We start from the raw sequence: 17,449 nt of genomic DNA on the forward strand, positions 1-17,449 counted from the left end.
CAATATTACAACATTTGTTCCGCTTTTAAAAAACATTACGTTGAAAAAGCAAACGACTGTAAGTCGGTGTACGAAGAAACGTCAAAATGGCTGCTTCTAATCTCCCTGCACTTCCTGCAAATCTGAAAGCTATTCAGCATTACATGAAAACAGCTATTGAACATGAAAAACGGGATCCAGTGATTGCATACTATTGTAAGTTCCTTTTAACTGAGACATCTTGAATGACTTATATTTGCCATTTTCACCGTTTCCTCAAACAGTTTCATATGTAGGATAATGCAAAAGTTGTTGCCATGTTCAATGTTGGTGATTCATAATCTGGTGATTTTGATCTGCCCTGTTTATATGTAAAGATATAGCTGTAGCATGCTTAGTGTGGAACTTTTTTTTAAAATTTTAGCAATGGTCACCAAGTACTCCGAAAATTAGAATAAACACATTTTCGAAATTAAAATAAAATTTGACATCACCCCGTGTTGTGGTTGAAACTGTGACTGAGTAAGATTTGTTTTTGTCATGCACAGTCCAGACTCCATGCGATACTGTTTTCTGGTCATGCATAATGTGAATTTTTGAGATGTCACTTTTAGATTCAAACTAATATTGGCAAGTTCTGAATACTTCTAAAGGTGATAACATTATCAAAGTAAACATTGAAAGGGAAGTAATTGAACTAATTCATGGCAAAATAAAGAGCAGACTGCCAGAAACAAAACTGTTTAATATGCTTCTTCTGGTTAATAATTTGAAAGAATGTGATTTGTAATTTACTAAATTGAAATGTTTAATATTGACAAAAATCAAAACCAATATTAACCAGGGATGCAGAAAGTAATTGCCCTCTCACCAAATGCAAGTAAATATTCGGACGGACGAGTTAAAAAAAACCCCGCAACTACCAGTCCGACGGGCGATCTCTCTTTGTATCACTAATAGACTATTGAAACAGAGCCGGTCAAAGGTCAGTGGCTTGTTTACATTGAATGTATATATTCTCGTTCCAGCCAGTGCTATACAACTGGTGTAACAAAAGCCATGGTATGTCCTATTCTGTCTGAGGGATGGTGCATATAAAAGATCCCTTGCTGCTAATCGAAAAGAGTAGTCCATGAAGTGGCGACAGCGGGTTTCCTCTCTATATTATCTGTGTGGTCCTTAACCATATGTCTGACGCCATATAACCGTAAATAAAATGTGTTGAGTGCGTCGTTAAATAAAACACTTCCTTCCTTAAATGTATATTGCCGGTGTGTTTTAAATAGAATGTTTTGTTAAATACTTGCTGAATGTCACTTGAATTTTGTAAATCTATATGAAAGAAATATGAAAAAAAATAGGTATCAATCAAAGTATGGGGCTTGATTTTGTTTGCCATGTGATGTTAATCACTTACGGTACCAAGCATATTTAATAATATATCATTTGAAGTGGAGACATATTATAATATTGTTAACAGTAATATTGTTCTATAGGCTGGCAGACTAGTAGAAATTCTTGCGGGCTAGTAAATTTTAGTTGGTTCTGGTCTTGCAGACTAGTGAAATATTTTCTATTTCTGCACCCCTGTTAACCCTCATTCAGGGAACATATTGTGTTCAAAATCTTGATTAGCGATATTTTAAGTCAATTAAAAATTGATTATCAACTACTGTTTAATGTTTTAAAATTGTGTAGCCATCTCTGAAACCTGCGTAGCAAATCGCGACAGGATACTGAACAAAATGTTCCCTGTCATTGTCAGAACTTATCCATAGTATGATACACCCTGGACCCCATCACTAGTTAGGCCTTTCTGTTTTCTATGCATGATACTTTTATAGGACTAAACATTCGCGCGAATCTCCGAATCCGGTTCGCGCCAGGATTCACGCAAGCATAAAACATCCGAATCTATTTGGATTCGCATGAAATATTTCCCAAAATTTATTAAATTGAATAATCAGTGAGTAAAAACTTTACCGAATTTAAAAAAAAAAAAAAAAAAAAAAAAATGTATGCGCCACATAAGACACAGTATATATATATATATATATATATATATATATATATATATAGTTTGGTTATTAAGCTTCAATTTAAACTGGCCTCAAAAGCGTAACATACATTCGAATCCGTGCATGTTCGAAACATAGTAGTTTATCGAGACTAGTCTGGCCTGCAGCTAAGCGGTGGTTGGCCCATTTATATAATACATTTATATGAACCAAATTGCCAACGAAGAGAACCGAAAGGAACATGTTTGTTCAGTTCTTACATAATAACAACAGACAGTAATTAAGTTTTCCCAAATTTAGTAATACATCAAACATTTCTATGTTAGTTCACTGATATTATGTTCCTAACCTTGAATTACCTGCTCTTTTTAAACAATACATCTTTTTGTCGGTTGTGGAAATATGCTTCAGTAATATCCATACAAATATTCAACCAATGCGCAAAATACATCGGCAAAAGTATCCCATGCGCTGTTTATGAATAAGCAATCTTCAAAAGTAATGGACTGCGTTCAGCCAGACCGAGCGGGAAAACGTCCGCCAGACTGGTTGTGCTGTTCACGATAAACCAAATGGCCCCATTGAGAACCAATCAAATAGCTTGCGAACGTTAGCGAAATGTTTGCTGGCTGAAATTGGGGCTGGTAAGACACCTAAAAAAAACCCCACTGACTGTAGGCCTAAGGAAAAAATGGAACCAAAAACACTGTTACAGTACAAAAAAAAAGAAAAAAAGTTTTGTTTTCTTGTTTTGCTTTAAAATTGGATAAAATTCTATATACTAACACTGTTGATAAAGTTCTTCTCTGAAATTTTTTAGAATTGGAGGATTCCTGTGGACTGCTTCCATGGGAATCCATATGGATTCTTGTGAAAAAAGACACATTTTTAGCCCTGTTTTATCTCAGGATACATTGATTTGATGTGTTCAGTTGAATTAAAGTGACCAGTATTTTGATATATCACTTGCATCAAATCTAAACTTTTTCTGTTCTGTAATCAGCCAAACTTTATCAGTTTTGATAAACAAAATTGCAAGTAGTTTTCATGGAGAGGGACAAGACCATGTGTAAATTATAATACCTATAGTATAACTGTTACATGTTATTAGAAGTGCTTTTGGCTACATGCAATTGGTAAACATAACTGACTAAATCATAATAACCGGCCTCGGTGGCGTCTACAGGCTGGTAGGTACTGGGTTCGGATCCCAGTCGAGGCATGGGATTTTTAATCCAGATACCGACTCCAAACCCTGAGTGAGTGCTCCGCAAGGCTCAATGGGTAGGTGTAAACCACTTGCACCAACCAGTGATCCATAACTGGTTCAACAAAGGCCATGGTTTGTGCTATCCTGCCTGTGGGAAGCGCAAATAAAAAATCCCTTGCTGCTAATCGGAAGAGTAGCCCATATAGTGGCGACAGCGGGTTTCCTCTCAAAATCTGTGTGGTCCTTAACCATATGTCTGACGCCATATAACCGTAAATAAAATGTGTTGAGTGCATCATTATATAAAACATTTCTTTTCTTTAAATCATAATAGAACTTAATGGTCAACATTCACAGGCACAGATACATGGTTTTGTGAAGATGGGGTGGTGCGTGGGATGGTGCCAGACATTGTAAGAGGTGTTTGAACAGGCTTTTAGTAGTATTATTTTTACATCAGCGAAAAAAGGGGAGCCTCAGCACCTTACCCTGGATCTGCACCTGGTTACGGTCACGTTGATGCTACTATTAAAACAATTTATTTATGTGCAGAAATTATGGTCATTAAATAGACACTAATTTGAGCCCTGCATGTACAACATTTACAGATGATACAAGAATAAACTTGACACCTCTGTACAACACTGACTGGCTCTCTGTTTTGAATAGAGGTGTCAGATTTATTCTTCTAACATTTCTACTGAAAGACATCTCAGCTGAAGTGTGTATCCAGGACAATGTGCTGTAACCTTAAATGAATACATGTATACGGCAGGGGTGGGGAAAAATAAAATTGTCAATCGGTCCCACTTGATGTCGTCACAACTGGGGGGGGGGGGGGGGGGGGGGGGAATAAAAAAAAACCCCAAAAAAAACGATATTTGCCAAATAGTTTTTTTTAAAATCATAGTGATATTTGTATAGTTTTATCTTGAATCATGAACGCAAAACAATAATTTTTTTTTTTTTTTAATCACATATGATCAGTGAAAACCCCCACAAGTTGTATATATTTTACATAATAGAATAAATAATATAAAAAAGGAATAAAAGTTATGAATTTTAATTCCCATATATGTATAAAAAAGTACGAGTATTCAGTACTGTATCTTGAAAATTAATAAAAGATGGCACCGTTGAAGCGTTTGACAGCCTGAGCTAGCACATGTTTAGACAAAGAGAGTAATAACGTCATCACTGATTGGATGAAATTTTACCTCTACTGGCTCTTGAGATAACAGTACATGTAGCTGTTCTGCTTACTCCCACTTGTTAAAAAAAAAGTGGAAACCTTTTGTTAATTTTAAAATCCTTTATAATTATTGGATACACTACATTGAACAGTCAACAATAAATACATTTATAGATTATTTCATTTTATTTTATGCTATTTTAAGCAGTTTGTATTGCACAAAAGCCTCTTGCTTCGGACTAGGACACTCGACCCGACAGAGCTCCGTACACAGGTGTTGACAGATGTTGATTGTAACCAGTTGCAAATTCTGGGTCCTTTGTTTTAATTGGAGTGTAATACATTGATGGCTCTCTAAACCAAGAATGGTGCTATCGTTAATGTCTGTGTAATCTCTTGACCGACTCAGCGACTTTGACAAATGTCTAGCCTAGTGGCAGTCGATTGACACTACTGTAGGTCCGACTTCAGTGACTGGCGATATACTTAGGCAGACTTTAAAATCACAAACGTCTGAAACACCAGACCACTATTGACCACTATTTATTTATTATTTTAAATCATGCACGAGATACCGATGTCTGGGCTGGCCGGTCCGCTTGACCGATAGGAATTTGTTCCAGTAATAGAAATGGACAGGTGCTTCGGACCGACAAGAATGACAAAAGTGGGACCGGCAAACGCGCGTTTTTAAAAAATAATTTCGGTCTCAGAGATCGAGAATCGGTCCCAGACCGGGAAAAAAGGGCTTTTCCCCACCCCTGGTATACGGTCCATAAAAAATTAATGAATGAATTAACAGAGCAGTTTTTACAGTACTATACTCCAGACTTACATGTTCCTTGATTTATCAAGACAACTTAATGTATTTACAGGTAGAGCATATGCCATGCAGCGTGGAATGCAAATTGACAAGAAGTCGCCAGAATGTAGACAATACCTTATGACACTAATGGACTTCTTGGAGAAGGTAATTGTATTATTAATTTATTTTTCTTTTATTGGTAAACATTAATATATTTTGAATAACAACACACTCACTCTTACTGTACATACATGTATGTTTTAACGTCTTGGCCACAGGTACATTTTCATTTATGGCTCAAATTGATCGACCTAGGTTATTTTAACAGGCACCACTAAAACAGTTATTATTTCCAGGCCTGAAAATTACATATTAAAAATATTTTTCTCCATCAGAAACGTATCGGTGGCTGTATATTAAATGTGTTTCTGATCACAAGTCCTAGTATTTGTACTAGATCAGACTTTATTCATATTTCATTTGTTAATTATATATAATTTCTTTTCCAAATTACCTGCCCCCCCACCCTACAGCTAGTAGTCTGGTCCGAACATCCCAAAAGCCAATGGGATGGCCTAATTCTTCTACTGTATGCTCTCTCTAGTTCCGGTCACGTGATAAGAAAAAACGATAAATGACTGAATAAATCAGAGCCAAATAAAAAGACGTCCAAACCAAACAGTGAAGGAAAAATGAAGGAAGTTACAGTCACGTGACCGGAACTAGAGGGAGCATACAGTAGAAGAATTAGGCCATCCCATTGGCTTTTAGGATGTTCGGACCAGACTACTAGCCGTTGTAGGGGAATGCACTTGTTTGAGGACAGGTAATGTATCTATAAAAGAGAAAACACTTCAAGTTTTCTCCATTTTTCAGATCCAGTTTGTGCTACTTACAAGCATTATGATGAGCAACACACACACACACACACACAGATATACAGAAACTGAAAGATTTTATTAGTCTGAAGTATCTTACAATGGCATCAAATTCTTTAATTAATGCACTGTTTGTTTTCATATCAGGTCAAATCTTCCTTGCAAGATGAAGCGATTCACAACGAGTTGGTGGGGCAGGCACATGTTGAAAATTATGCTCTCAAAGTATTCTTGTTCGCAGACAATGAAGACAGAGCTGGTAGATTCAACAAGTAAATACATTTTTAATAAAGCACTTCATAATTAATGTTCTTCTACAGTAATCTAGTTGCTGATAAAATCATATTATGTAGTCATAATAATAAAGTTGAGATATTATTAAAATTATACTTTATTAGAAATAAAATTAATTAAGGGCCAGTTGATATTTTGGACCTTTTCCTTTATATATACATGTAGATGTTATGAAATAATTGTATTTTTTATTTATTTATCAAACTGATATGTGTATAGGTAATAAAACATTGGCACATAGGATATTATTTTCAGTTATATGTAAGTTTTAGGCCCGCTTTTCATTGACAAGATTCCACACATTGTTTATTGTGCATGTTTCTGCGCGTGGAAATTTGCATTTCCATATCTGCGTTTTCGTAAGCGGATTACTATACGACATTTTACGCTGTCGGAGTGTACTTTAAGCTGAAAGTAAATGCTTCATGTTATGATGCAGTGCTTCTAGATTATAGTAGCCCCACTCCCATGGCTAGTGATATTCAGTGTTGGGCTAGTAAATAATTACTATAACTGAACTGAACAACTCGCAGATGAAAAAATAGTTCATTGGACAATTTTCCAGTGCTGAATGCCGATACGCGGAATCGCATATATGGAAAAGGTTGTATGTAAATGCATTGTATCAATAAACTTGCGTGCAGAAATGGGTGCAAAATCGCGTTTATGGCAAGCAGGCCTTACTCTGAACTGTCATTGTACTGAGTAGGTGTTCAAAATAAGCTTTTGTTTGTTTTGTCTTTTTCAGGAATGTTGTGAAGTCATTTTACACAGCTGGAATGTTGTTTGATGTTTTGACATACTTCGGAGAGTTATCAGAAGATGTTAGTATTTAGAATATTATACATATCATTATTACGTATAATAGTACTAATGTACATATTTCAACATTTAATATAGAACTGTTTTTTAAACTGTTGATGTTTTGACTGTGTTACTGTAATTAATTTATTATATTCTTAGTTTTCATGCTGTTGTTAGTTTAATTTGCCAGACTTAAAAATAAGGTGTTTATGTGTCTTTAGTAAAGACGTTATCGTGTAAATGTTTTGGACATATATGTATATGTACATGTAGATACATTGACTTAAAGTGATGGAAAATCATTTTATACAATGTGGCAAAAGCACAAGAATCCACCTGTTGAACTTTCAAGAGTATTATAGCCGATATATTATTCTTAGATTATGGGAACTGATTTTTTAAAATGTTCATGGCATAGCCTACTAATAGATATATAATAACAGCAAAACATTTATTCTGGTTGTTTAAAGTTAGATTTGTTGTAGTTCTAAATTCCATTGTTTGTAATAACTTAGATGACCATAGGATGGAAAACTATGGGATTTAAAAATAAATCAGGTCAGTATTTTGTAAACAAATTGATTTTTATCCACTGTTAGTTTATCTGCATTATATAGTACTGTATCTCTTTTCATCACACACCCAAATTAATATAACCTGCCATGCACAGAACAAACTTACAGATCAACGAAAAGGCAGATTCTTCTGCCAAGTCTACTTTGAATTTACCCCCTGCCAATGCTGGTGTTCCCTACAGTGATTTTAAATATATTAACCAATATATCCTTTCGACTTGGCAACATGTTTGGAATGGTGTGATTATGAACAAGCTTCATCCTGTCAAGCCAGTCCTGGGAGAGTGGCAGTCCTTCTATAGGCGGTGCTGGAAGGATGAGGTAGTCTTGTGTCATACTCATATCGGCCATACACATATAACACATTCATTTATTTTAAAGAAGGATCCTCCTCAATGTGAAGACACATGTGAAGCTGAATAGAAAAGATATATTTATTAACATAAATATATTAGAATCTTTTAAGTTCCATCCAGAATTAATTTTGAAGTTTTTAAAGGGACATTCCTGAGTTTGCTGCAATTTTTAAGATGTTATTGACTAACAGGGACTTTTTAACGATTGTAATTACATATCAAATATATTTTTCTGCATAAAATATTAGTGGCTTTATATTCAATGTGTTTCTGATCGTTCTAATATTTGTACTAGGTTAAATTTCATTTTATTTCCTAAAAAATATTTTTTCGTACGTACGAAATTATTTAAAGACAAAATCCAGTTTGGGCTTCTTACAAATATTAAGATGACCAGAAACACATTAAATATACAGACACTGATATTCTAAACAAGAAAATATATTTAATATGTAAGTTTAATCGTAGAAATATTTTATTCATCGGAAACATCTTACAATGCAGCAAACTTGGGAATGTCCCTTTAAAACATTTTGATTTCTATACAAATTTTTAAAATATACTTACCTTGATTTTTGTATTGTATTGTACCTTTCCCCATAGCTCTTTACACTGGTTTTACATAATTATATAATGTTTGAATGTTTTTCTTTATATATACATGTATATAAATAATAAAATTAATGTACTTACCTTTGTTTGACCCCCAATACTATAGATGATGTGTATTTTTGTGCTATGGTGTTGTTAAACATTCAGTCAGTCAGTCAGTCAGTCAGTCAGTCGGTCATTCATTCAGAACAAACTTACAACCTGTTCTTGACTAAATTTACAAATTATCAGTGATTTTACAGTAAATTAGACAAAATTAATGACTTGGTTTTTCACATGTATATCTTTTGCTGCAGATTGAAAATAACAGAAAATATGCCAAATGGAAAGCAGCCTACATACACAAATGTTTGAAGAATGGCGAAACCCCAATTCCTGGTCCTTTACCTGATGGAGAAACAAGTAAGCTGCTATTACACCTAAATAAGAGTGTTATGTATTGAATATTTGTTTTCTTTAGAGTTTTGTAAATAATAAAACACTGAGTTGTTAGTGTACATGTGTGTCATGTAGTTGTTGCCAATGAGAATGGCTTAAAATATTATATTGTGCATTCCATTTAGGCTAATAAGTCTGTTAATGCCATCATTTAGGCACTTTAAAAGCATTTGCAAGTATTTAGTTTCTCTATAATAAATCTAGTATTTCTACAGGAATTTAATGTTGTCCTGTGGTAAAGCGCTCACTTGATGCATGGTTGGTTTGGGATCGATCCCATTGGGCTATTTCTCGCTCCAGCCAGTGCACCCCGACTGGTACATCAGAGGCCGTGGTATGTGCTATCCTGTCTATGGGATGGTGCATATAAAAGATCCTTTGCTACTAATCGAAAAGAGTAGCCCATGAAGTGGCGACAGCGGATTTCCTCCCTCAATATCTGTGTGGTCCTTAACCATATGTCTGACGCCATATAACTGTAAATGAAATGTGTTGAGTGTGTCGTTAAATAAAATATTTCTTTCTACAGGAATTTAATAACATTTCACTGGAGGATGTTGAACCACTTACCAAATTATCTCCCTTGACTATTTTATTCATTTTTATTTCAAAAGACAAATGTGAACAGTTATGTCTCGAATTGTTAAGATGATCTACTTGTATGACAGCCTTTTTAGTAAAAATTAAAGGTCCTATGTGAAAGCTGAAACTACAATAGTTTGTTATTTTCACATTTATTTGTGATAAATAACTACAAATTAATCGATCACACACATAAGCTTTCCATAATTAACTCTAGAATAATAATTATAAAAAGTCTTTCACTGGACAACAAGAAGGGTTTCACAAATAATTGTGGGCTAAATACAGCATGACCACCATCATTGTTTCTTTTGTCAGCTGACTACAAAGAATTCTGAGTAAACTTAGTGTGTTGAATGTTTACACATAAAACAGTGACATTATAGGTTAATGTGTATGACACACACTCAATATTTCTCTCTAAAATATATTTTTTTCTACTAGTAAATGGAATTGTTTGGTTGTAATTTTTTATAGGCATATAGCTGAAGGTACATGTATAACCTTTGTTTTAAAGCAAAAATTAATAAATATTTTTGGTGGGAACCACCATTATTGCAACTTTGACATAGCACCTTTAATATATTTTGTTATTATAAACCATGCAGGTGATGAAGGAATTGGATTTGATGGACTGAATGACACTGGTCTTTCTGCAAATGTTCCATCATCACAGTTCCCGAATGATACGAACACTTTGAACCCTCCACCAGCAGGAACCCATGCTCCCCCTACCACCCCCCAAGACACCCCTGTTCCGTACAGAGCTGTTCCCCAGCAACCGGTCCAGCCTCCTCAACAACCCGCACAACCGCCAGTACCCGTTGTTGCCTCAACCAGCTGGATTCCACCTCCCAATCCAAGTAAGTGGAAAACAGCTACAGACCATATAATTTTACACCAGGAATTGCTCACACTCACGTATGCTCAAGCAAAACGATTTCCGAGTAAGTAAGAAACTGGTCGCTGATGTAGCTAATTTATTTTACTCAGCATTACTGTCAGTTTGACAATGAAAGCAATTGCTCTCATACACAATTTCAGAAGAACAATTTATTACTCAAGAACAATTTTGAAACCATAAGCACTGCTGTTAGCAGTATTTGTTGTCAAACACTTGGTATGGAGATAACAATGCTGAACACAATTTTCAGGACACTGATTTAAATATGCAATCTAGCCTCACCATAATGCTATAATATCATTTACTAATGCTAAATACAAAAACAACCAGAATTATAATAAATATATGTATGCATTATTACTATCAGAAGTTATTGTTGACTACCTTCCATACAACATATAAGTCAGTTGCCATGGGTTTTTTTTGGATAAAACATAACACAAAACAGTGGAATAAGGAGAGACAGTGAAAGCAAGATATATGGAGACATACACATCTACAGAGAGACAGACTCACACACAGAGACATTAAGAGATGGTGAGAGATAAACAGAAAAATAAGCACAAACATGATCGGAGAATAACATACATACACAGACAGAGACATGCACAAATACACATGCACAAATACACATGCACAGATACACACGTACACACAAACACACACACACACAAACACACACACAGAGAGTAATGAACCAACAAAATACATTTATGTATAACCAGGGCTCACACTGGAACAAATCTTAGTTTAGCCAATTTTCAGATATGTACATGTATGTTGAGTATTTCCTTGAAAATTATTAAAATGTGGTTAATTTAAGGAATATTTTATTAGGAAAAAAATAAATGTTGTAGTCATTTTGAATATAAATTAGCAATTGGCTAATTTGGCCATACCTAGGGTGAGCCCTGTATAACTATAGTGATTTCCCTAAAAATTTGGCAAGGCATGGTAGACCAAACACTTTTGGGGCATTTTCACCATTTTCGGGGCACTTGTTTTTCATTAAAAATACACAAAAATTAATTGAAATAAACATTAATTTAATATATGTGCTTGTTTTAATAAAAGAATGGCAAAATATATAAAAGGCATATTTTATTAATTAATAATACCTTTTGGGTGTTTTATAACTTAGGCAATTTTAGAATTAATTAGTGAAAAAGGCTTTTTTAATCTCAGGGCAGCATGGTGCTGATTAAGGCAAGATGGTGCTAGACTATTGAGGCACGGTGCTGCACCATGCTAAAACAAGCTAGGGAAAACACTAAACTATAATAATTACAATTGCTCAAGCTTATGGTTAAATTGAAATTGAATTTATTTCTGTTTATGACTTTGCAGCTGGCGTTTCGCTGACACCGCAGGAATACCAGAAAGCCATGAAGTTCTGTAAGCATGCCAGCAGCGCCCTGCAGTATGAAGACTCCCAGACTGCAATCACTAACCTTCAGAAAGCTTTACAACTGCTAACAACTGGAAAAGTCTGATGGTTCATCTCGCGTGAAGTAATCAAAACCTCATTTCGAGTGACTTTGTGTGTTTCTTGTTTTGAAATGTCTTCACACACTAGCATTCTGAAACTGTAGCACTATGAATCATCTTAATTTTAATCAGTTAGATTTTTCATACTGACCTGGGCCTCGTTTCACGAAACGGTCTTAACACTGCTGTTGTCTAAACACTGTTGTTGTCGTATATTAACCTGCAATCATAACTGTAACTTTTTTCATAAGATCACCAGCCTATTACACCACATAGCATAACTTACTGTCATAAATTATGGTGAACCATTTTAATGGATCTGAGGCAGGAGTAAGCCATTAATTAATGTAGATGATGATTTAATGATTTTCTAAGAAGGATACAAACTCGTTTGTGTTAAAATGAATCTAATATACACACAAGACGTTTTATTAAACTCAGCGTTTGACGAAAAACATTTTAGGCAATACAACCTTCACACGAGATCAGTCCTGTATTATTCATGGCTTCAAAAATTAACTGAAGTTACATTGTGGATGTCCGGTACGAACGGATACATATGAGATGTTCTGAATAATTTGTAACTGACATATTATTTAATCTCTTTGCACAGAAGATTTGAATCATTAGATGGGCACGTACAGCTTCAGTAAGGTATTCTTTGTGGAATGGCTGTAAAGCTTACATATACCATCTGTAAAACTCACCTTAAGTCAACCTTAACTATGATTCTTTCGTGGAACAGGGCACAGAATGTGTGGGTTTTTTTATGCATCAAAATATTTCTTATTAAATAGCCCAGATTTGGCAAATCTAGTGCAAAGCCATTTGGGGACAAACCTTTTCAGATATTTTGCTTTTAAAGCATAGATTGGTATAGTTGTTTCATAACTTGAAGAATCTGGTTAGTGGTAAACATGTTCTTTGAATGGGGTGTGTCTGTTGGCAGGGTTTCTAGAATTTTTATAAAATCCACTAGCCATGGGATCAGTGATTTAAAAAATGTACTAGCACTACTTTAGTTTAAGTGAATACAATTTTACTAAATAATAGTAATAATCAGATTTGTCACATAAAGACAGAGATAGAGCTTAAAACACTGAGATTTGGGGTTGGGGTGTGGACAGAATATTCATAATTTACAAAATAAGACAACTGCAACATTTGGCAAAAGAAAAATTCTCTAGCCGTTGGGCGTGGCATTATTAGTTATTTACTAGCTCAATATTGAATATCACTAGCCATGGGAGTGGGGTTACCATAATCTAGAAGCCCTGCTGTTGGGGATGTGCACCCCTGCCCCAGTGTTTAATAGATGAATATAATTAATATATTTCTTTTTAGTCAAGAAGATATAATATCTCAGTTGGATGTTATTTTGTTTTATTTTGGGTATAAATCTGTACCTTTGCCTGTTAGTTGTATACACCTGGGAAAAAGTTACATGACCCCTGCTATTTTGACCAAGAGGTTTGAAAACCTGTACACTGGACCCAAATGGCATAGAAACTATTTGCTGTACCTTGTTTTCCAGGTGTTTAGATACCTGCTAGTTAATATGAATGATAATGAATTGTCTCAGAAGACAAAAAATTCGTCCTAGTTGAAAATGTTTGTTTGGTAATATAAAATGCATAGAAACGCAGCTACCCTACCCTCTTTATTTTAGACCCATTTAGCTCAGTACGAACACAGTGCTCCTCATTGATCATACCACAGGCTGTTGTGTAGCCTGTCCAGTCAGTGGAAAGGTGTACTGTATATAAAATACCCCTTGGCAGTGTTGCAGCTAACTGGTGCTAACCATGTGTCCCAATTATCTCTTTTACTACAGATAGCTACAGATGAAACATATGCTGGGGTGTCTCTAAAACATTCTTTTTTTCATCCACTCAGCAAAAATAAATGTTTCCAACATTCTGTGGCATATTCAAGAGGCTGAGCACTTGTGAACAAGTTAACTGGTACCAAACGTGTTCTATCATATCACATTCATCTAATGTCAGGTGCCAAAAACCAGCCTGGTGAGCAATTGTGAGTGCTTGCCCTCCTGGACAAGCCATTGGCCAATATTGGCAGGTTACTGTTTAAAAGATCGTGTCCATCCTTTTTATCCAATGTTATGATGTGGTAATCGGATAACTGATTAACGACAAGAAGAAAATGTCTTAGTTGGAATATTTATTTGTTATTTATAATTTGAAGAACTGCTATTGATAAATGAACAGACTAATCTGACTTGGCTGGAGCCTGTTACATATTAAATACATTTTATTGTTTAGAATACCAGTGTCTGTGTATCCAGTGTTTTTCTGGTTATCCTCATGTCTGTAGCAGCTCAAATTTCATTCCAGTTACTGGGAGGTAAATAATGATTATGGGCAGTATGGTTCAAAGATAAAGAGTGAAAACTGGCATCATTTTTATAACATGTGATATTCGAATGTTCTTACATCAACTGCATTCAGTATGTATTATAGATTCATAGCTTTGTTCAGTTTTGATTAATCTCAGTTTGAAATATTGTGATACATAATGTCTTTTGTGAAGTTGTTAACCTTTTCATTTGACTTGTAATCATGTCATCCCTTGTATGTATAAATGTTCTTGAGCTCCTCCTTGTACAGAGTTGTGACCAAATACACTAGAATTTTTGACACTTTGACACATTTTCAATTAGTCTGTCTTGGACTGTCTTTTAGGAAACAGTTTGTGACAATTAATAGTATTCTTTTGGTTAGACAAACAAAGATAAAACCTACATCAAAATATAGCAGTGATCTGCATTCAGCTAAGTCATTTTGCCAAAGTATCTTTCGGACTCTTGTTTTGTAGGAAAGCAATTTGTGATAACCAGTTCTATTATTACTATTACGAAAGCAGTTTGTGACAATTAATTGTATTCTTTTATTTAGACACGCAAAGATAAAACCTACATTAAAATATAGCAGATGATCTGCATTCAGCTACGTCATTTTGCCAAAGTATCTGTTGGACTCTGTTTTGTAGGAAAGCACTTTGTGATGACCAGTTCTATTATTTTGGTTCTAATGAATAATAGATGAAACCTTTATCAAAATATAACAGATAATTTGAATTAAACATTAATTACAGAATCATTCTATCAGTTGTATCAAAACATCAGAATATGTTTTGTAAATTAGTGTCTTGGTTTAACTGACTATGTGACCTTTATTTGCATTGTTTTTCTGTCATCACTGTTATACTTGGACTGTTACTTATATATATTTTTATTGTGACCCAATAATAACTGCTTTCTAACTAACAGTTTGGTCAACGTTGATTTGTGTATATTTTGACATCAGAACAGTATAGTGTTGTCGATTTACCACGTCTCTCAATGAGTGGGACATTGACTCCCTCTTGTGTTATCAGAATTACAAAGTTTCAAGTGTATCTGAACTTCTAAATATTTATCTCAACAACAACAAAATGTCCGTTAGAACTATGTTATTCTTAAGTCTTGGTATATTTTTGTTGTATTTTTTTAATGTGATCAAGTCAGGTCATAGGGTTTTATGTGCACATTCAGAGCAAGCTATTGTAGCGCACGCCTGTCCTGGGCACAAGAGCCGATCGAAAGAGAAAGATCAGGAGCGAATATAGGTTTTGAATTTAGTGAGTCAAGTGTAGCTCGTTAATTAGACCTATAGATTTGATGCTGGGGTTTCTTTCCTAGGTTTCCCGTAGGGCCCTTAGAAAGGGCCTGACCGCTTCTGGTTGTGACATGACAACCCATTTAATGAGATGCAGTTTAAAGCTATTTATAGTTATTCTCAAGGCATGAACTTAACGATGACACCCAACGGTAATTGCCATAGCTGCAGTGTGAATTGTCATAGGTCAGGTGTAATTTGTTTTTGCTATATAAAAATTAAAGTGGATAATATTTGCTTTTCAAGTTATATTTATTTGTTGCAAAAGTTACTTGTTTAAAATTGCTGCAGGCATGCTTGAAATCACTGGGCATTTTTTCCCATGACAAGGTAAAAATTCATAATTTCGAGCCCTGGTTACTGATATATATATATATTTTTGTCAGTCTTTTTGTTTCAGTTCGTTTCTCATTATTAAGTATTTGTGAAGAACAACATATCATTGTTGGTAATTAGCCTTGTACGATACACCCCATATTGTTTGTTTGTATTAATACATGTATGTCATGGAAGCATAAATTTGTTTCTATTATTGATTATATGCTTGCATACATGATGATATAGCCATGGTTTTCTTTTGAAGCTGGTATATTATTGTTCTGATTCATGTAAAATCTCAAGTTCTGTTAGAAATAAGAGCTATGAGGTTTTAGCTTATGTACATTTTCTTCTTTGTGGTACTGAATGAAGTCTTTGTTACTGACACAAAGCTGTAATTATAATTTATATACTTGTACAAATATTCCTTAGTTAAAAAAAAATCAGGCATGATATTCTGTCTCTTCTCAACATTAAAATTTCCAAATGTTTGACATCCAATTGCTGATGATTAATAAATCAATGTACTCTAGTAGTATTGTTAAACAAAACCAACTGTGCAACATTATTGATACAGCTAGTGACTTTGTTTTGGATCCTGATCATCATTTTTAACGTGTAGTAAACGAAATTCACCATGTGATGAAAATAATAATAAACCTGGCAGTATTTACTTCGTCAGATATCACATGTATAAGACTGGTTAAATACTTTTCTTACACACCCGTTGGGGAGAACACCATGCATTATTTTTGATAACACATGGTTGTTTACACACGTACGTATGTTAACAATTTCAAAACATATGGCTGGCTGCTCCTAGGTGATGACCAGGTCACTACTGCCATACATCCAATGAAAAACTACACGATGGAAATCAATTACATTATGGTGTATAGTTAACCTGACGATCATGGGTCTGTGACGTGTAAGTTAGCTACAAGTGCAAAGGCTGTAAATAAGATGTTAAAATTTACTTAAAACCTGGTTTTTAAGGATATGTATGAAATACAATAATACATTTGTGTCCGTTAGATACCATTTAACAACTCGTTTATTAACATATCAAACTCACTTTCGCTTGTTAGATACATTTTAAAATAACTTGTGAGATAAATGGTATCTAACGGCCACTCATGTATTATTCTCTCTAGTCAATTTACCAGTTCACTAAACAATATAAACACAAGAAACCCTTAGAGAATTTAAGTGAGAATTGTACTTTAAATACAATACAGTCTGGTTTGAGACTAAATGTTTTAACATCAGCAATAATTATTATTCAATACCTATATTGGGTGGCCTGAAAAAAAGAAGAT

At 34.5% G+C, this 17,449-nt stretch overlaps 1 protein-coding gene across 1 annotated transcript; it reads left to right on the forward strand.

Moving 5' to 3' along the window:
• The first annotated feature begins 78 nt into the window (after positions 1-78).
• Positions 79-16,966, forward strand: LOC121370794 (vacuolar protein sorting-associated protein VTA1 homolog). The gene is made up of 7 exons (XM_041496261.1): positions 79-195; positions 5,275-5,369; positions 6,230-6,354; positions 7,125-7,200; positions 9,020-9,125; positions 10,352-10,606; positions 11,995-16,966. The coding sequence occupies exons 1-7, from the start codon at positions 87-89 to the stop codon at positions 12,138-12,140; spliced, it is 912 nt and encodes a 303-aa protein (XP_041352195.1). The 5' UTR covers positions 79-86; the 3' UTR covers positions 12,141-16,966.
• The last annotated feature ends 483 nt before the right edge of the window (positions 16,967-17,449 follow it).

This window comes from Gigantopelta aegis, chromosome 4, assembly GCF_016097555.1.
Source record: "Gigantopelta aegis isolate Gae_Host chromosome 4, Gae_host_genome, whole genome shotgun sequence".
Lineage (NCBI taxonomy): Eukaryota > Metazoa > Mollusca > Gastropoda > Neomphalida > Peltospiridae > Gigantopelta > Gigantopelta aegis.